This window comes from Dreissena polymorpha, chromosome 9 (genome assembly GCF_020536995.1).
Source record: "Dreissena polymorpha isolate Duluth1 chromosome 9, UMN_Dpol_1.0, whole genome shotgun sequence".
Taxonomy (NCBI): Eukaryota; Metazoa; Mollusca; class Bivalvia; order Myida; family Dreissenidae; genus Dreissena; species Dreissena polymorpha.
The window spans coordinates 94337874-94360673 of NC_068363.1; the positions used below are offsets into that span (position 1 = coordinate 94337874).

The 22800-nt window shown below is 35.3% G+C and overlaps 3 protein-coding genes across 15 annotated transcripts in view; 1 reads left to right on the plus strand and 2 right to left on the minus strand.

The window, feature by feature from the left end:
* The window catches only part of LOC127844959 (uncharacterized), a 51139-nt gene extending 40596 nt beyond the window's left edge, over nt 1–10543 (minus strand). For all 5 annotated transcript variants that reach the window (XM_052375550.1, XM_052375546.1, XM_052375547.1 and 2 more), the window contains exon 1: nt 10229–10543. In XM_052375550.1, the coding sequence (XP_052231510.1) occupies nt 10229–10478 (250 nt within the window). In that variant the 5' untranslated portion in view covers nt 10479–10543. The remainder of the gene's footprint in view (nt 1–10228) is intronic.
* LOC127844952 (target of rapamycin complex 2 subunit MAPKAP1-like) overlaps nt 1–22800 on the plus strand; it is a 567740-nt gene that overhangs the window by 466151 nt on the left and 78789 nt on the right. The window lies entirely within an intron of this gene.
* Nucleotides 1–22800, minus strand: part of LOC127844950 (ankyrin repeat domain-containing protein 50-like) — a 492344-nt gene that overhangs the window by 347139 nt on the left and 122405 nt on the right. For all 3 annotated transcript variants that reach the window (XM_052375516.1, XM_052375515.1, XM_052375517.1), the window contains exon 6: nt 10571–10867. In XM_052375516.1, the coding sequence (XP_052231476.1) occupies nt 10571–10867 (297 nt within the window). The remainder of the gene's footprint in view (nt 1–10570; nt 10868–22800) is intronic.

Consider the following 22800-nt stretch of genomic DNA (forward strand, 5'->3'; position numbering starts at 1 on the left):
CATTTAGCACATGTTTTATTCCGGAGACTCTCAAAGTTACATTTTATTTTTTCTCTGAACCAGTGTATCGCACGTGGAATGATTAATTTAAATTAGGGATGCAAGAGGTTACAAAAATCATTAACAGGTTAACCTTTTGCCGTAACCGGTTAACCGAAGCACATGAAGTGATAATAATGATTAAGAGTAAGTAAAAATGTCATACCGCTCGAACCGCACTATAGAAACAAAAGTAATTTCAGATTTGACAACGCTTGCGTTTATAACAAACCAGTTTCGTAATAAAATGTATTATATATATAATTTTTCCTACGTAAATGCATTGGAGAAAAAAAATGAAAAACTACAATATCTTCATTTTTACGTGTCATTAACTTATTTTTGGTTGGGCCGCTTTTATTACGTTCGCTCACAAAAATGGTGTGTTCCTTTGTTCAGTCTGTTTTAATTTTTGAAACTCAAATTGACTTCATATTCAAATCATTTTTTTCCTTCCAGTGAGACGTAAAGTGGGTGGTTCAACGAACCCACATCTCTTCTTATTCGATAATTGCATATTTGTTGTTTGCATTTTAGCGTCTGTTGCCGAAGTATTATCGTTTGATATTCATTATACATTTTAAAAATGAGGGTAAAAAAAGACACTAATTGAAATTTAATAACTTATATAATCAGTATACGTATTTAATAGCGAAGTAACTAAGTATTATGATCTCAAATACTTACAGTTACGTATGTTTGTTAACGTACCATAGCGCGCAAATTTTAAGCAATTACACAAAAGATAAATGTAACGCTTTTATTTTTTAAATATTTTTAATTGATGTTTAATTATTTAATAAGTTAATAATTTACTTTCTTAAATAAAACTTACATTGGACGGTAATGGTGGAATCGTTGGTTGTAAATTATACTAATAATATTATATTCTGATAAAGAAATACGCCGTAAACTCGACAAAATTTCAACAACAAATGCAATTCTTGATAAAATTGTTACTAATAAACACGGTATTTTCGAGAGCAATCTGTGTTGGATATTGGTTAACAAAACATCAAAATAAGCCTTCCAATGTATCAACTGATTTTTATCGCGTGTTCGATTAAGTGTAAATAAAGTCTTCGCTAATAGCTCGCACTCCCCGCAGTTCGCTAGTTACATTTTCTCGAGTCAAACAAAACAATAGGGCCAATTATCAAAATGTTACCCCTTTTTGTTATCACAAAGGTATTGATTTATTGCTTTATTACTTTGATTGCTGACACGTTATTTATTACCGTCGATGGTGCGGCATGTTGTTTTAACTAATCGCCAGCGCAAGTTGGCAGTATGTCACGCGCAAAAAGAAAAATTATACGAATTTTTCCATGAAAAAAACATAATCAATTACTTTTTCCCAGGTTAACCTTTTCCCGAAAATGTAACCGGTTAACTGATCGTTTCGGTAGGTAAACCGGTTAACCTCTTGCATCCCTAATTTAAATCCCATGTCTACCATTTACTTATATATACAGGTAAAGACAATCAAATGGATAACACTGTTTTAATGAGCTTTTAACATACAATGTATACAATTCACAAAATACTCAATACATTAAATTATTTTTTTCACCAGGAATAATGGTGATACCAGGCATATTTATATGTGAAGCCTGTGTATGATTTGGTGTGTATGTGGAGAATGGCCGTATACATAATGTAATGACCAATCCCCTAAATTAGTTATGTTTCCGGGCCAAGAATCGAGCCTACCGACCCTGATGTATGTGGCTCTGCGCTCTAGCAAGATGTTATTACAATAGCAACACGCTTATAAAAATAAATCATTTTGTATCCCTCCGTGGTCCATTCGAAAGTAGTGCCTATTTCTAAAGAGATCCTTTTCTCTTCGGGTTTAAAAGCATTTTGGCGATGGCACCCATGCCTTTTGCAATTATTTCCTGCATCCTATGTGTGTCTGCAACATTTCGGTGCATTTCATTGGGGATTACGTTGAAAGATGAACGTTTGGGGTGCTTTTATTGAAGTACGGGGCTTTTGTTGAAATTTCAATTGTTAAACTCTGTTTTCCGAGGGTGCTTGCCTTTGAGCGAATTTACTTTCTTAGAAGTTGCGAGACCATATATTTTTGAGTGCATTTATTGAAGAAGACAGATTTATCTTTAAAATGATACCGGTCTTGCAAAATTTGGTATATCGGAAAAATAAGAAAAATGCTTTGTAAGTTGGCGGTTTTATAATGGGACCCTATGGGAAATGGAATTAGTGTATTATAACCCTAAAACAGCGCATATACCGAGTCTTCGGGGCCAATATTTAAGAAAATCACTATTAAGATGGGTTATTTTATTGATTTGATTACTTTTAGCGGGAAAACATATGATTTATATAATAATCGATGTGTTTTATACTTTTTTAAGGGAAAACGTAAATGTTCAGGTAAAAAAAGTAAAAAAAAGTACGGACACCCGACTTTTGCGCCGCGGTGCTCACTCGATAGTGCTTTAAGAAACTTTCAGCACGTTTAACACATCAGTTATGTCCATTGCATGCAAATAAGTGTAGATCAGCTGCTCATTTCTTTGTTTTATATGATTTGCACGCGAATTTAGGTCGTATAACCTTCAGAATCCAAGTACAGAAAACGGAAGCAAGATGGCTTATATTGTGTGATACTCAAATGCTTTGTTAAGTTATTTCTAGTTGTCAGATCGACCTGGAATTTTGTATTTGTGGTACTAATAGATTAATAATGATGTAGATGCGTTTTCTTTATCATCCGAACAGTTAATGTTTCCTTTAAGGTTACACTACACTAAATCATTTTGTATCCCTCCGTGGTCCATTCGAAAGAAGTGCCTATTTCTAAAGAGTTCCTTTTCTCTTCGGGTTTAAAAGCAATTTAGCGATGGCACCCATGCCTTTTGCAATTATTTCCCTCATTTATTGAAGTACGGGGATTTCGTCGAAATTTCAATTGTTAAACTCTGTTTTCCGAGGGTGCTTGCCTTTGAGCGAATTTTTCTTTCTTAGAAGTTGCGAGACCATATATTTTTGAGTGCATTTATTGACGAGGACAGATTTATCTTTAAAATGATACCGGTCTTGCAAAATTTGATATATATGAAATATAAGAAAAATGCTTTATAAGTTGGCGGTTTTAAAATGGGACCCTATGGGAAATGGAATTAGTGTATTATAACCTTAAAAAAGCGCATATACCGAGTCTTCGGTGCCAATATTTAAAGAAAATCACTATTAAGATGGGTTATTTTATTGATTGGATTACTTTTAGCCGGAAATCATATGATTTATATAATAATGGATGTGTTATCTACTTTTTTAAGGGAAAACGTGAATTTGCGGGTAAAAACAAGTAAAAACAAGAAATGTGTTTGTCAGAAACAATATGTCCCCTTCTGCGCCGCTTTGATTTAGTTTTTTTGACCTTTGACCTTGAAGGATGACCTTGACCTTTCACCACTCAAAATGTGCAGCTCCATGAGATACATATGCATGCCAAATATCAAGTTGCTATCTTCAATATTGCAAAAGTTATTGCAAATGTTAAAGTTGGCGCAAACCAACAGACCAACCAACCAACAGACAGAGCAAAACAGTATGTCCCCCACTATAGTGGTGGGGGACATACAAAAGTACGGACACCCGACTTTTGCGCCTCGGTGTTCACCCGATCTTGCTTAAAGAAACTTTCAGCACGTTTAACACATCAGTTATGTCCATTGCATGCAAATAAGTGTAGATGAGCTGCTCATTTCTTTGTTTTATATGATTTGCACGCGAATTTAGGTCGTATTACCTTCGAAATCCAAGTACAGAACACGGAAGCCAGATGGCTTATCATGTGTGATACTCAAATGCTTTTTTAATGTATTGCTAGTTGTCAGATCGACCTGACATTTTGTATTTGTGGTACAAATAGACAAATAATGATGTAGATGCATTTTCTTTATGATCCGAAAAGTTTAAGTTTCCTTTAAGGTTACACTACACTAAATCATTTTGTATCCCTCCGTGGTCCATTCAAAAGTAGTGCCTATTTCTAAAGAGTTCCCTTTCTCTTCGGGTTTAAAAGCAATTTAGCGATGGCGCCCATGCCTTTAACAATTATTTCCCGCATCCTCTGTGTCTGCAACATTTTGGTGTATTTCATTAGGAATTACGTTGAAAGATGAACGTTTGGGGTGCTTTTATTGAAGTACGGGGCTTTTGTCGAAATTTCAATTGCGAAATTCTGTTTTCCGAGGGTGCTTGCCTTTCAGCGAATTTTACTTTCTCAGGAGTTGCGAAACCATATACATGTATGTTTGAGTGCATTTATTGAAAGAGGACAGATTAATCTTTAAAATGATACTGGTCTTGCAAAATTTGATATATAGGAAAAATGCTTTGTAAGTTGGCGGTTTTATAATTGGACCCTATGGGAAATGGAATAAGTGTATTATAACCATATGTTCAGGAAAAGGTTCTCTGTTTAACGCGGTCAGGTTAGGAAACTTTTATAAACGGCGTGCGCGCCCAATATGTTTCAATTTGTAACGAGACCCAAACCGTCGGGAAAAGACATTGTGAAGAGTATACTATCACATTAAATAGCGCAGGTGGTGACAGATTCTGAAATATTTGGCTAAAAACACCGCTGCTCTTCCGTGTCTCAAAAACTAACAACATCGTGATTTTCACTGGCTTGTCATTGACGAAGAGGGTTTGGCAATGTGTGTATGATCTGAGAATGAAAGGCAGGAGTGTTGAAACTGGTTTAAACAAAATGACTCCATCATCCATTTGTCAATATACAATAAGTACTAATATTTACAAACAACCACTGTCACTGTGAATTTATAATGACTTAATTGGAATAAGAATTGCTGAGAATTATCAATATCCAACAATTAAGCGCTAATCTGATCCAGAAATATGTACGTTTTGATCAAATTGTAAAAAAACTAATTGACAAATAGTTTTGAGGGAAAACACTAATTGTTACAAAAAGCTTGCAGTGAAAACTAATTGACCCAATATCTTATCTGTTGCCCTGTAATCCCATGGAAAGCTGGTAACTTAACGCAAAATGAGTATTACATATTTAATAAATTTAATAAATTAAAATGTTTATATATAGCCATTACAGCATTTTGGTTTACACCTATTTATTTAGGCTCGAATGCATCGAAAGCCTCATGCTTATTGAAACGCTCTGAAGTCCGTTTCCTGGGCTTAGAACCAGTATTTGGTGCCTTTGAGAGATATCTTAAGAACGCTCCCACAGTGGGGATCGAACCCGTGACCTTCAGATCGCTAGGCGTACACCATATCCATTACGCCAAGGCAATCTTAAAGCATTTGAGTTAATGATTTGCATCACACAGACGAGGAAAATATTATTATACAATATTTCACACCAAACATAAAACCCCTGACTCTTGCGGTTTCATAGACACATACGAAATGACGGACGATTAACATCAAGGTGTCCTTAAAGCTTCCCAAAAGCATAAGGTGCTCAGGTAAGCTAAAGAAAGACATATTGAAAAACATAAAGACATATTCAGAAGACTGCCTGACTGACAATTAGACAGACACACACACACAAACAGACAGACAGACAGACATTCAGTCAATGTTACCATATGAGATTTGAACAATTACTGAGTCTTCTAAAAAAGTAAACATACATCGGATGCCACGATGAGTGAAGCTGTTGAATTCTGCCCTTATGTATGTAATATTAAGTACTAACATTCAGAAGTAACGTGTCTAATGAAAACATAATTTTATAGATATATATAAATATGACATTTTAAAAGAAAATACGTTCGCCTTACATACGTAATATGACAAGACTTATTTCCACACGAATGATTTTTCTCTTTTATTTGACTGTCAAAGGCACCTACAATGGTCGAAATCTTAATACATTTCCACTAAAGCCCGGTCAATATCCGCTATTGTCCCTAATAATACGTAACCGAATGAAATCTAAGGAAACAAGAGGGCCATGTATCGCTCCACTGTTATTTTATGCGATGTTGAACTAATTATGTAAACAACGTCCTAGACTGGTCTGAGCATATGCAGAAATGTTTTCGATCTAGCTTTTGAACTGATGGGTCTTCATATTAACGGCAATAAAAAAGCTTATACATTTTATTTCTTTTTATATATGGGATGATAAAGTTCCAAATGCCATTCTTGGCCTTTCAATAGACCATAACTCCTTCTGAAGAGTTTGTTTTCGTTTGAAAACAGGACTTCCGGTTCCAAAAAGAAGAAATTGATCATGATGAGCAATTGCTCCTTTTATCACAATGAGTCCTACCCCACCCAGCCAATTTTTAATAGTCCTTTACAATATTATTTCTCGTCTGCAATCTCTTCCAACTTGGGGCAGTCCAAAATGTTGCGTTTGGTAAAGGGTTAACATTTATGGATAGTTAACATGTTGGTCTACCTTTCACGCTCGACATGTATGCATTTATCTCTTATAATTTATATAATATAATTTAAAAAAATATGTCAAGTGTATTTTGATAAACCTTAAGTTTGAGAAGAAAATAGTATATTCATCCCATAATGATTAAATAGCAAAAGTTCAACGACTTCCTGTGGCAATGTTTTTTGATGAATCAAATTTTCTTGAACAACTTTTTAATGGGAGCCTTTAAGGGATAAATATCGCCCCAGTGGCATTATTTGAACAAACTTGGTAGAGAACTATAAGATGTCACTACATACCAAATTTGGTAGCCCTATGCCAAATGGTTATGGACAGGAAGATTTTTAAAGTTTGCACAAAAGAGGCTTTATATAAGCATATGTTCAGTTTTGTGACTGCCGAGGCAGGGTCAAATTTAAGCCCAGGGGAATAATTTGAACACATTTGGTAGAGGACTATAAGATGTCACTTCATACGAAATTTAATAGCCCTAGGCTCTATAATTATGAACAAGAAGATGTTTTAAGTTTGCACAAAATAGGCCTTATTTAAACATATGTTTATTTTTGTGACCCCCGGGGCAGGGTAAAATTTAACCCCCAGGGGCATAATTGGAAAAATCTTGGTAGAAAACTTTAAGATTTTAATACATACCAAATTTGGTAAAAATAGGTCCAATGGTTATGGACGAGATTTTAAAAGTTTGCACAAAAAAGGCCCAATGTAAGCATATGTTCATTTTGTGACCCCTGGGGAGCGGTCAAATTTGATTCCACGGGCTTGATTTGAATAAACTTGGTAGAGGACTATTTGATGTCACTACATACCAAATTTTGTAGCCCTATGCCATATGGTTATGGACAAGACGATTTTTAAAGTTTGCCTAAAATAGGCCTTATTTAAGCGTACAATGGATGTTCATTTCTGTGACCCCCGGGGCATGCAGGGTCAAATTTGACACCAGGGGCATAATTTGAACAAACTAAGTAGATAACTATTAGATGTCACTACATACCAAATTTGGTAGCCCTAGGCCCTACGGTTATGGACAAGAAGATTTTTAAAGTTTTCACAAAATAGGCTTTATATAAGCATATGTTCATTTTTGTGACCCCCAGGGCAGAGTCAAATTTGACCCCAGGGGCATAATTTGAACAAACAAAGTAGAGAACTATTAAATGTCACTACATACCAAATTTGGTAGCACTGGGCGCAATGGTTATGGACAAGAAGATTTTTTAAAGTTTGCACAAAATAGGCTTTATATAAGCATATGTTCAATTTATTGACCCCCAGGGCGAAGTCACATTTGACCCAGGGGCATAATTTGAACAAATTTGAAAGAGGTTCACCCTAGGAACATTTGTGAAAAGTTTTAACAGATTTGGACTTGTAATGTAGGAGAAGATGATTTAACGCACGCACGACGGACACAGGACCATGACATAAGCCCCAATGGCCTCTGGCCAGTGGAGCTAAAAAAACTATAGCTAGTAGCAATAATAAAGCAATCAATCCAAAAATGATCTTTAAACGATTCCAAAATTACCGGTTTAAATATATATAATATTATTGAGTGGATTTGTATATGTATCCTCTACGACATTATGTTTTAATAAGTGTTACGTGCACTTTGAAGATAGCGGGTCCAAATATTAACAAGCAAATTCGTAGCATTGATATCCCCCGCAAGATATATTTTGTTTAAGATGGGTGCAAATCGGATGGATGAACATACTACGAGTAAAAAGCATTTTTTCAAGATTCAAAGGGCCATAACTCTGTTATTAACAGATGGTGTACAATGCCATTTGGTGTACATCATCATATTATCCATATAAATATATATATATATATATATATATATATATATATATATATATATATATATATATATATATATATAGATATATATATATATATATATATATATAAATAAATAAATATATATATATATATATATATATATATATATATATATATATATATATATTTATTTATTTATATATATATATATATATATATTAGGGATGTCAACGAATATCCGAATATTCGGATACTGTTTTCCGAATCGAATATTCGGAAGAAAAAAAAATCGAGTAATTTCAAAGACTTTGTATTCGTAAAATTTGCTTCAAACATTGTCAAAAAAGTTGTTTCTCTTGTCATAATGTTTATTCCGGTAGGCGCGTTAATGCGTCGCTATGGTGATGACAGTATACCGGTCATAAATCCCGCTAACAAAGCCAGACACTTTGTGTCAAAATTATGATAGGTGCAAATCGCGTCGGCAATCAAAACACCGACCTGCACTTGATCCAATGACTCGAATTACATTTAAAATTATCAAAGATTAAATGAGTAAAGGAAAAGCCACTTTGTGTAAAAACAAATAAGACCGTATGGCAATTAAAACACCGACCCGTATTGATCTAATAACTCGAATTACATTTAAAATGATCAAAGATTAAATGAGTAAAGAAAGAGCCGACTTGGTGTGAAAAACAAAACAGATCGTATGGTTATAATCACGTTGTCCAATCAAAAAAGCTTTTAGAAAATAATTCACTCAACCTCTAATGAGTATTTGCGTATCGTATGGTCCAAACATTAATTAATTACTCAATATTCAATCAGGTATTATACTTAAAGAAATGTTTTTGGTATTTTACCCTCATTTAATTGAAAATATTATAATTGCTACACGCATAAAGTAAATATCTGTCCACGCAAAATGCCACCTACGCCTTCCGCTGCTTGGAAGTATTTCACGACATCATCCGATAAGAAGTCGCCGATCCAAGTGTCTTTTAAACGTGGCAACTTTAAAAGACTGACTGTTTAGTCTGTTAAACAGGTTCAAAGTGTGTTGTGGCTATGTACATACTAAGTAATTCGTTTAAGTTCAGCTTTAATTATATGTAGATCTAACTGTTTTGTCATGTAATTATTTTGTCGTCATGTAATATTATGTTTCTCGTTCTATTGTTGATGTACGATATAATAGTTTAAAAACAGTTTTTGTCATTCAATTTTAACAATAAAAAGTAATCAACAACATCAGCTTCGAATTAACGACGGCAACGCCGTGTCAATATTTAAACACTTCCGGTGAACTTCCGGTAAAAACGAAAGTAGAATTCATGGAATAATGGTACGGTAAACAAAGTTGACTTTTTTCCAACAGATGTTGACCGAATATCCGAATATTCGTTCGGAAGGGTGACCGAATATTCGAATACCGAAATCGGTATTCGTTGCCATCCCTTATATATATATATATATATATATATATACTCATACCAAGTTTCTATGAAATCTTCCAAAGCACTTCCAAGATATGGCTCCGAACACAAAAGTGCCTACAGTAAAAAGCATTTTTTCAAGATACAAAGGGCCATAACTCCGTTATTAACAGATGGTGTACAATGCCATTTGGCGTGCATCATCGTCTTATCCATATATATACTCAAACCAAGTTTCAATGAAATCCACCAAAGCACTCTCAAGAAATGGCTCCGGACACAAAAGTGCCGGACGGACAGCCGGACGGACGGACAGCCGGACGGACGGACAGCCGGACGAACAGGCCGGCCGGACAACACCAAACCAACATCCCTCCGCCTCTGGCGGGGGATAAAAAGAATGAATGGCATGTTTAAGTCAATATTAGGCAACTCATTACTGGCATGTTTATCTTATTATAACACGTATCGTTTTACACTCCGTAGTTGGGCATGTATATTGCTTATATGTTATGTGTTTGCTTACCGTTACATTGCATTTCGAAATCTGTGTCCTCCTTTTGTGTCTTGATGCCTATGCTATCTTTAGTAAGATCTGCTAGGAGTGTTTTTGCTTGTTTCGAAAGTTCGGTCACACCAGCCTCTGTGGCAGAAGTAACAGCGTCACATCCTTCCATCGTGGCCGACTCTATGACCCGCTGTCCTTTGATCACGGTAGCCTTTACTTCCGTCACACCAGCCTCTGTGGCAGAAGTAAGCGCGTCATGACCTTCCATTGTGGCCGACTCTACGACCCCCTGTCCTTTGATAACTGTAACATTGACTTCCGCCACACCAGCTTCTGTGGCAGAAGTAACAGCGTCATGACCTTCCATTGTGGCCGACTCTATGACCCACTGTCCCTTGTTAACTGTAGTCTTAACTTCCGTCACACCAGCCTCTGTGGCAGATGTAATAGCGTCATTACCTTCTATTTTGGCCGACTCTATGACCTGCTGTCCTTTGATCACTGTAGTCCTAACTTCCGTCACACCAGCCTCTGTGGCAGAAGAAACAGCGTCGTGACCTTCCATTGTGGCAGACTCTACTACCCGCTGTCCTTTGATCACTGTAGCCTTGACTTCCGTCACACCAGCCTCTGTGGCAGAAGTAACAGCGTCATGACCTTCCATTGTAGCCGACTCTATGACCCACTCTCCTTTGATCACTGTGGCCTGAACTTCCGTCACACCGGCCTCTGTGGCAAAAATAACAGCGTCACGTCCTTCCATTGTGGCCGACTCTACGACCTGCTGCCCTTTTATCATTGTAGCATTAACTTCCGTCACACAAGCCTTTGTGGCAGAAGTAACAGCGTCATGACCTTCCATTGTGGCCGACTCTATGGCCCATTGTCCTTTGATCACTGTAGCCTTGACTTCCGTCACACCAGTCTCTGTGGCAGAAGAAACAGCGTCATGACCTTTTATTGTGGCCGACTCTACGACCTGCTGTCCTTTGATTACTGTAGCCTTGATTTCCGTCACACTAGCCTCTGTGGCAGAAATAACAGCGTCACGTCCTTCCATTGTGGCCGACTCTATGATCTGTCGTCCTTTGATCACTGTAATATAGGGAGGTATATTTAATAATAGAGGCGAAACCATGGTGTTCTCATATGAACTGTAATCAATGGAGGTATATCGAATGACAGAGACGCGACCATGGTATTCTTATATGAACTGTTGTCAAGGAATGAATAATGAATGATAGCGGCGCAACCTTGGAATTCTCATATGAACTGTAATCAAGGGAGGTAAAGTGAATGACAGAGGCGCAACCATGGTATATTTATATGAACTGTAATCAAGGAAAAATACTGAATGAGGGAGACGAAACCATGGTATTCTTATATGAACTGTAATCAAGAAAAGAATACTGAATGAGAGAGACGAAACCATGGTATTCTTATTTGAACTGTAATCAAGGCAAGAATACTGAATGAGAGAGTCAAAACCATTGTATTCTTAAATGAACTGTAATCGAGGCAAAAATACTGAATGAGAGAGACGAAACCATGGTATTCTTATATGAACTGTAATCAAGGAAAGAAAACTGAATGAGAGAGACGAAACCATTGTATTCTTATATGAACTCTAATCGAGGAAAGAATACTGAATGAGAGAGACGAAACCATGATGATGGTATTCTTATATAAACTGTAATCAAGGAAAGAATACTGAATGAGAGAGACGAAACCAAGGTATTCTCATATGAACTGTACTCACGGGATGTATACTAAATTATAGAGGCGTGATCATTGTATTCTCATGTGAACTGTAATCAATGGAGATTACTTACTAAGTAATGACACAGCACGACCCTGGTATTCTAATATGAACCATCATCATTCATATAAGCCTAGATAGTGACGAGACGAGATAAACAATCTGACCAAGTTTTATCTAGATTAAGTCATTAAAGTGTCCCGTAGAGTGGTAACAAGGTTTTTCAAAGATCTGACCTGCTTGCCTAGTGTTAAGACGCACGTGATCCAGATTTGAACTCGACCAATACATTATCAAGATTGAGTCATTAATATTTCCTATTTAGAGTGGTAACAATGTTTTACTAAGATCTGACCTGGTGACCTAGTAGTTTGACACACGTGACACATATTAGGAGACGGCATAGATATTGTCCAGATTTACATTCTTACTTAGTTTCATAAAATTGGATGGAAAATAGAGCGAAAAGTGGACCACGCACACCGTACGACCACCGGACATAGGATACTTTTTTTACTAAAATGTGACCTTGGCCGAGTTTTTATTAGAACCAATGTTCTGATCAAGAAGATTGGACTAAAATGTGACCCCTAGAGTGTTCTAAAGGTTAAACTATAGTCATTCATGTATAAGGAAAATGTTCCCCTTCATGTTGCAGCCATGTTTTGTGATGAACCAGAACCGTTTTTTAACAGAACTAAGACATCTTTGGAACAAATGTTCTGACCAAACTTTTTACCTCCCACGATCCAGTTTCAAACTCGGCCAAGATATTATTGCAACAAATGGTATACCAAGTTTCATGAAGATTGGTATATAAATGTGGCCTCTAAAGTGTTCACAAGATAAAAAGGACAACATACGAGATACAAGCGGCGAACGACGGGCAAAAGCCGATAACAAAAGCTCATTATGTTCAGGTGAGCTTACACTGTTACAGTATAGCCATATAGTAAGACAGGGTTCCCAGCCTTTTGTATGATCAAAATTCCCCGATTTTTCCCTGATGGAAAATAAAAATTCCATGATCATAATTTTTACTTATATCTTGTTTTAGACACCCTAAATAAATAGCAGTTGCAGACAATAACATGCATAATATTTATGTAATTTTAAAGCAAATGCATCCCATCTCGCCTCACAGCCATCCTTTCCTCGGCTTTTCATTTATTTTCATTGAATGTTTTCGACACAAGTCGGGAAAGTCTGACCAAACAAAATTCCCTGAATTTTCACTGATTTCAATAACTTTTCCCATTCCCTGACTTTTCCCTGACTGGGAAAAGTGAAAGTCTTTTTCCAGGATTTCCAGAATGGCTTCTATGCCTATAGATAACACGGTATTGTGGAGGATTTTATAGATTCTTTTTCATCCCCTATAACAGCGTTAAGGGGAATTGTGTCATTTAGTGATAATACAATTCAACAACTTTTGGTATTTAAATAACAATACCTATCTATAACAGGCATTTTCAAAATTTAAAAACGCTCTCAGTCGCTTGCACGTGTAATAGTGATATAAGTAATAAATAACACTCCAAAATAGTATTTACCGATGTTATTTATGAAAAAAATATATAAAAAAACAACAAAATTGTTTCTACATGTGTGTGATTGACACGAAAATATTGTTTTTATAACTGGGATGATGGTTAAGTTATGCGGGCTTTCTGAAGCCGAGCGGGTACCGAAATCCCCAATGTTATTACATGCAAAAGTGTTATTAATTGTAGTAAACATTTCTGATCTGACATTTATCAATCATTATAACTGAAAGTGCAGAACAAATCAGTTAAGTCATTTTGTAAATAAATTAAAGTTCAATAACGGGGATTTCGGTCAGGCTACACAAAGATCTGTGGGTTACATACTGAAGCTGCCAATATCAGACGCTTGCGGGGGTACCAAAGTCCCCTAAGTTGCCTCGAGTATTGGTGTTATCAGAAATAAATAACAGGTCTACGGTGGCATGTATCGATATATTTTGTGAAAAAAATTAGCATAACATTGTTTTCACTTGTTTCTGAATCAAAATAGCCATTGATAACGGGATTTAGTTAAGTTACGCAAAGCGGGTACCGAAATTACCTATTATTTTAATAAACACTTGATATAATTCATGTTTAATACTACTAATCAATCTTTGTAATAAAAAGTGCTACACAAACAATAAGTTATTTTCTGAAAGAAATTCACGTTCTACGACGCGGATTTCTGTAATTCGACATGGAGCTTCAACTCGCACTTGTCAAGACCACGTTTCGGCTTTGGAAATGGTATAAATGCAATGCCTTCATTTTATCTTCCTTGATACCAACTGTTCGAGTTACATTAACCCAATTGACAAAGTTTGAACATATTTCCTTTCGTTTTTTAATGAAACTCGTTGAATACAATGAGACTCTAGCCATTCAGTTTGTCTAGAAAATGGCGGAAAGGTCGTTAGCAACCGGCGCGCTCGATTAATCAATCGCTGATTGGTCGATGAATATTTAGATATATAAGCATATGATTGACAGGTGGCGAGATGTCAATTGCCCCGTCCCAGGAAGGTTGCTTAGTTTTGCAACAGACCGGAACTATTTTCGAACTAAGCCGAGATATCATTAATAGACAATAAATGTTCTGAGCAACGTTTTTGATGATTCCACCAAATATGAGACTTCTAGCGAGTTTAAAAGGTTTCACTACAGCCAAATAAGAAAGCCTGTACCGCCCTTTGGCAGCAATGTTTTTAAAACAGACCGGAATCATTTTCGAACAATGCAGATATATCATTATAAAACATGTTCTAAGCAAGTTTTGTGATGATTTAACAAAAACATATTACATCTACAGTGTTAAAGCCACACACCTTGAAATCAAGTAAATGTTAATCAATACATAAAGATTCAATTTGAAAGTGAGCAAAATTTTCATTAAATCTATAGCCTAGTTAGCAAGTAATTTATAAATTTTCAAACGGTACCACTTTTAAACCCAAAAGTATTATTTCTATACGTCCATTTCGCCAAACGCGATTATTTTAATGTTTTAAAGTGTAAAAAAGACGGATTTCTACTTTGTAACCTGCGGATATATTCTAACTGGCATAGAGAGTTTTTTTATAAATTGGCATAAATAAAATATGTTTCTTATTTATACTTAAAGTAACATTAATACCCAAAAATCAACGGAAATGTCGTGAAGTATTTCGTAAAATAAAGATACCTAATAATAAATCAATGGTTTTTATGGCAAAAGCCAAAATTTCAAAACGAGATGTTCTCTGGTAACATGGATGTTTGCAGATATAAAATGCGTACTTTTATTTCTTTGTGCCTCAATTAATTTCATTTTATAACCCCCGAATATATCTATTAATACGCAAAAAAATAAAAACTATTATTTTATATCTACAAACATCCATGTTCCCAGAAAAAATCTTGTTTTGAAATTTTGGCTTATGCTATAAGGGACATTGATTTATTATAAGGTATCTTTATTTTACGATATACTTTACGAAATTTCCGTTGATTTTTTAGTATAAATGTTACTTTAAATTTACTTTGCCAAATAAGGTGTGTGGCTTTAACAACGTTTCACTAAGTCATAAAAGGTTAAGTGCCACCCCAATCACAGCCAAGATTACCAATGGACCGGAACCATTTTTGAACTCAACTGATATATCAATGGGACAAACGTTCTGAAAAGTTTCCTAAGCTGCACATTAAATGTGGTATTAAGAATGTAAACAATATAACAATTTGATTACGCGGCGACCACAAACAGCCAAAGGTTATCACAAACGCTCACCATGAGCATCTAATGCCCAGTTGAAAAAACATACATGACCGCTTAATAATACAGTTTACTCACCTTCTAAGCCTCTTTCGTAGTCTTCTTCCGCCTTGTCAACAATTTTCAGTTGCATGCGCTCCATGTTAACTCTAGTGCGGTCTTCTATAAGTTGAACACTGCTTTTTGTCAGTGTGTCTATTTGTGTTATTGAGACACATGTCTTTGTCTGTATTGTATGTTCAGCTTTTGAAGTCTGATCTCCTATTTGTTGTTTACAATATTCTGTCCTGTCATATAGGGTCTGAATATTCTCATCCATTTTCTTTCCAATCACTTGTTCACTGTCCTTCAACGCTTCCTTAATTTTGTTTAAGCCTTTTTCAAGCGTATGCTTTGCCTTTTCAGAGAATTCTTCCTCAGCGGCATCTTTAACACGTTCAATTGCTTGTTTGAACTCTTGAATCAGATTGCCAAATTCAGTAAGAGGGAGGCGGTCATTCTGAAGCTTCAATGGAAATGAAAAACACATGTTATATTATAATAATAGCTAAATTAAAGCAAGTGCAAAACTTAGGTGTTTGCCAAATTTATCTCAAAATTATGATGTTCGCTACTTCAAATTGACCACACACAAGGACACAACCTGTCTGTAGATCTGCCATAGTGATTAGCACTTTTCTTTGGAATTCTATAGAAAATGATATGGAATTCTATGGAAATCGATGGAAATCTATGGAATTTGATGGAATTTCATCAATTGGCCAATTTTCCATCTGAAGCTGTTATGGAATTCCATGAAATCTCTCCTAAAATTCCATGCTTTTCTACGGAATACATGGAAAACAGTATGGAACGTTGGACTTAGCCATTTATTTCAATCGAAATCAGATGGAAAATAACATAGACATTGTTTTGGATGGAAATCAATGGAAAAGAACTTTGAAAAATTTTGCTGGTTGTCTGAAATGTATTTTGTAGTTTAATACATGTATGAATTTATTTGCATCATGTATTTTGTATTTAAAAGAAAATGCAATACAGATAATTATAAATTTGCTCTAGAAATTGGAACAGTTCTGGAACTGTTCCATATGTGTGTTCTAAAACATATGTTCTGGAATGGTTCCAAAACAGTTCTTTTAGAATAAATCCAGAATATTTATGGAAAATGGCTTAGGACTGAAACTGTTCCAATAATATTCAAGAACCTTTTTAGAACATTTCAAGGACAAAATAAGGTCAAGAAATTTCTAAAAATGTTTTAAATGTAGTTCTAGAACACATATACAATGCTTTAAGAACCAGTAGTTCTACAAAAGTTCTAATGGGGAATAAGAACACATATAGAACACCTTACAATTACAACTAGCCAAATAGACTTCATAGAAGCGACAGCAGCAGCAGCAGTAGTAGTAGTAGTTGTAGAAGTAGTAGCTGTATTATTAGTAGTAGTTCTTGTTGTTGTAGTAGGTGTTGTTGTTGTAGTAATTGATGTAGTAGCAGTAGCAGTTGTGTTTTTTATATCAGTAGAGGTGGTGGTGGTAGTAGTAGTAGTAGAAGTAGAAGTAGTATCATTAACAGTTGCTGTAGCAATAGTAGTAGCAATAGAAGTAGCAGTAGTAGCAGTTGTTGCAGTATTAGCAGTTGTTGCTGCTGTTGTTGTTGCTGCTGTTGTTGTTGCTGCTGTTATTGTTGCTGTTGTTGGTGGTGGTGGTGTTGTTGTTGCTGTCATAATTAAAGTGGTAGTTCTGCAGAAGTAGTAGTAGTAGTAGTAGCAATTTCTACAAGTCATAATTCCTTAACCCTGTCCAAGTGGTATACACACTGTTTTTTCTCAATATCAAACTCAGCGAGTCCAGGTTGTCAAATAACAATCTATCTGATAAGCCCAGCGTGTGCTGTGCATCAGATGTTGGGTATGTTTGCTGCAAATCTATTGGTTATAAGATATAACAACCTTTTCTAATTGGCTGAATTCAAATACAGAAAGTTTACCTGTTAGATTGAAACACTGGAGTTAAGACATGGTGGACAATGTAGTGGTTAAACTTGTTAAAATAAAGTTAAAGAAATTTAACAAACAGAAGAGTTAATTAGTTTTTCCATTAAAAACTCTTTCTTAAAATACTTATGTATTTATATCATTTGGAAAGTGACATGAAATGTTGTTAAAAAGTGATGCATACAGTGTTTGGGCAGTATGTCTAGGAATAGAACAACAACTGAAGGTTTGTGATTTTTATTAAATCTAAATATTCCTTTAAATTTAATCTTCTTATGACATTATTGTAGACCTTTTTATGTGATATTTGAGGTTTTAGTATGGCAAATATAAGTTTAAAAGCAGCTGTCACCCAACTTTTCACTAAATGGAGTTTGCAGCTTGAAAAAGGAAGTAATAAGACCTATGTGGAGAAATTAATAACGTTGAATGTAGTATCAGAATTTATCATGCAAGGTTATGGAACTGAGGCTAAGGGAGTTTTGTACTGTGCATGTTGAGCACTCAATGCTCATTAATGGTGTAAATGTTTATTGTTATCCCTCGCCATAAGCGGAGGGATATTGTTTTGGCGTTGTCCGTCCGTCCTTCCATCCTTCCGTCTGTCCGTCTTTCCATCCGTCCGTAGCCATATCCTGCGAGTGCTTTGGCAGATTTCATTGAAACCTGGTACGAGTATATATATGGATAAGAGGATGATGCACGCCAAATGGCATTGTACACCATCTGTTAAAAACGGGGTTATGGCCCTTTGTATCTTCAAAAAATACTTGTTTGAGTGTCAAATATAATACTTTTGTGTCCAGAAGCATATTGGCAGGGAATATCAATTCAATGAATTTGCTTGTAAATAAAAAATTTAACCAATGGAATTGGTTTTTAGGTATCAGTGTGCATTTTCATACCAATAGAATTACACATCATTCTAATTATAGCAATAATAAAATTGTACCAATCATACCAACAAATTAAGTTATCCTAAGTACTTTGCGATGTATTCACTTCGTTTTTAGTTCTCTTTCTAAAGACCATTTAACAACTTAATATTTAAAACAATACATGAATTATGTTCCCTATACATTTTCATTATGTGCTTTAATTACCATTGACCAGTTGATGGAAGATACTGCAGAGTTTGGCAGGGAAATAATCCAAGACAGCAAAGCGGCTCTTATGGCCCATTTACGTAGAGGACTTACTGGGCCACAAATTCATGGTAAATATTGTCATGCCCTGGGCTAGATAGGTTATTTAATGTTAACCACCTGAAAGTATTTTGTCTTTTTGGAATTCAATATATTGGTCTAAGTCAGTTACACTTTTCTGGATCCTGGGATAACTTTAAAAGTTCTAAATATTTTTTCATGAAACTTGAAATATGAACAGATGACAATAAGGACATTTTGCACGTCATTTCATTTTATTTATAATGCAAGAATTCTGGTTGCTATGGCGACAAATATATTTAAAAAAAAACTTAAAATAGTGGAGTTTCACAGGTAGGGGACCATACTGCTTGGCAATCTCTTGTTATAGTTTGAATGTAAATAACTCTTTACTTTAGACATTTTTATGATTTTTTATTCTGTAGAGCACATGTGAGCAGTATACAATGTACCTCATACCAAAAAGGACCCGGAGGCAGTGACTGGTGTTCAATATTCTCAGACAAAAAGAAAATGGCAGTGGGAGACTTGGACAAACATTTTTAAAACTAGCCTCTGTGTTAAGTCTGGCAGTCTTTGGCTGGTGACATGTTTTATGTTGGTTACTTCTTGTATAAAAAAAGACCAGTCATTTATTTTGTGAATTGTATTTTGTGTTTGTTTTTTGTCTTAATTTAATTGTTTTTTAAATTTAGGAATTTGAAACTTGGATAATTGAATAAAGTCCGTGTTCAACAATACTGAGCATAGTATAATAAATAACAAATTCACAACAGTTGTTAATTTGTTATGTATTATTATTAACTATGCTCAGTACTTGGATACTGGCTGTCTGCATGGGAATTTGTTTTCTAGAAAGTTGGTTTCAGTCTTTAATATTTGAAGTTAACCTTCGGAACTTTTCTAGAATTGTACTGGAACACATCAACTAGAACTGAACTTCTGTTATCATACTGAAAGTGTTCTAGAATTATTAAGGAACAGTTGTAGAAGGTTACAATTTAATGAGAAAAAACTCTAGAACAAATGTTCTAAAACAGTTCTGAAAATTTATTCAAGAACAATTCTGGAATAGTTTTAGAACAATGGTTGAAAAATTGTTTTTGAACAAACCTTTAGAACAGTTTTAGAACAATTGTTCAAGATATTATTGTCATTTATTTGTTCAACAACTGTTCTTTAATTATTCCAGAACATTTTAAGAATGATTCCAGAACAGGTCTAGTTAGTGGTTCAAAATCAATAAAATGCCATGAATCTATTTTCTGCTTTTTCTCTATTTTAATCCGTTGTTCTATTGAATTCCATAGCTTTCTACGCAATTCCATATAATTCTATGGAATTACATGGCGTTCTATGGAATTCCACGGAGTTCTATGGATTTCCACGACATTCTATGGAATTCCACGGCGTTCTATGGAATTCCATGGCATTCTATGGAATTCCAAGGGGTTCTATGGAATTCCATGGAATTCCACGACATTATATGGAATTCTATGGAATTCCATACCAGATCAAGTTCCTCGTCTGTTTTGTTTTTACTTTTCCATTGATTGCATGGAATCGTATTGAAAGTTAGTGCCAATACTCCACGTAATTCCATCGAACAATTTCCGTGGAATTCCATATGATTTTACGGTAGATCTACAGACGGGTAAGCTACACCGTTGATTTATTGAATCAATCACCTAAATTAAAACGTAAATTACTCTGCAACAAGAAGTGTGACATACACAAAAAAGGGGGCTAAATGCCCCAGGATGCTCACCTTAGACCCAAAACAAGGGATGTATTTGTCAGAAACATAATGCCCTCTTTTGAGCGATTTTGACTCAAATGTATGACCTTGAAGGATGACCTTGACCTTTCACCACCAAAAATGTGCAGCTCCATCAGATACACATATATGCCAAATATCAACTTGCTATCTTCAATATTGCAAAAGTTATGACCAAAGTTAAACTTTTTTGACAGACACACACAATGACAGACAGACAGGCAAACAACAATATACCCCCTCTTTTTCGAAGAAAAGGGACATACCAATTCAATCTAGCTTTTTTACCAGAGAGACTGAACAACAAAATGATATTGCCATTCATTTGTTCAATTGTTTTTGTTACAGATAATTACAAATATTTAAGAATCAAATATTGGATATGTTTCCAGACTAGATATTGTATTAAGTGTGATTGAATGGATAGCAAATAACGCATCTTTGATAAAGCATTCGCATGCTTGCTCTAAGTTTTGTTTGCGATGCTTGGTAATCCATATGTTACACATATTGCGTCTTTAACTAATATGAACTTTTTTGTATGGGCCATACGCAATTATACACAAATTATTATTTGACCATACTACAATGTATCTAAAGATTATATTGATCTCCTTAAATAATAGCATTTACTATGTTTAAATCTGTCAATTGTACATCATATTTTAATATCAAGCCTATGCAAATAAAACTTTCCTTAGGCGTACTGACTTACAAGTGTGCATCATGTGTACATATCAATAATAGTCTCATAAAATTACTGGTTTTTGAGCAGTAAAAGATACAATTAATTTAACATCTACGAAATTTGACCAAAAATGCCATAAAGAGAAATGTTTATACGTACATCAGTTAGCCTACTGAGGGCTATATTGGCACACGTATCATGCGCCAGACATACTGGATCTGCCAGTAGCATGGTCAAAATCTGGAAATAGTCTTGAAGTTCAGCATCTGTTGTCTTGCAGTTGGCACTGTGGCGTACATCTCGGCCTATTTGACGGACCTAAATAGAACATTGTTTTTTAAACAATTCATTATTAAACAAGGTAAACACATTTAAACAAAACAACAATACCACTGAAGAAAATTAGTTGTGATTGAAACATTTTAAAACATGCATTCATTACCTTTTCTAAAGGACATTGCGGGTCAGGCGGTGGAGGTGATAGCCATGAGGGGGAGAGATAATTCTTGAAATCTGTGCAGTTCAATATTATGTTTATCACCGCATTAAAGTCTGATTCCTGAACCGATGACATGTCAGCATATCCTTGTGGAGGAAGGTAGCATTTGGCTATATCCCACCAGTTTGATTTCCAACCTTGTGCATTAGTGTTCTTCCATGAAGGACCTTTGAATCGGTGATATGATATTATACCAAGTTTAACTTGTTCGCATATATGGCATTGCTGGGGTAGGTATGATTTGTGGAATGAGCAACTGTTTCTTTTCCTTTTATTACACAGACCCTGAGTAGAACATGGAAACAGTTGTTCAATAGTACATTGCCCACAACTGCTACCAATTGCTGCGTGGACCTTTTTCATTGTCATTTCAACGAAGTTAGTCAGTCCTTCCTTCGTCACATTGAGGGCTATGCACGCCTTGAACCAGTTATTGGTCTCCTTGTCCTTGAAAATATTGGTTGTTGCAGCCATCGTCATGAGACCACAGAATAGAAGTTATTATGACATGACAGTTTCATTATCATTTAGCATTCTCTGATCCGTTTTCAATCCGAAGATATGTTCTTTTGGCTGCCCTTTATTTTCCATCTACAAGTAAATGAAATTACTTTACGAAATCCATACATTGCATAAACAGAATTATAATATCACATGAACATAAAGCTTTTCAGTTTATCACAACCATGATGTGTGTAAAGCCACACAACTACATAAGAAACAAAATTAAATTCATTAAATGTTCGTGTCTCAGGGGTCTCGAAGTGGGATGATTTGTTTGCCCAGGAAATATTAACTTCACATATAAATTTTATGAAGGCGATGTAACTTATCCCCCTTTTAATGATTTGTTTGTGCCAGACATTTACCAAACAAAATCAATTTGATGTGGATAATTGGACACAGGAGAATTCTCAGC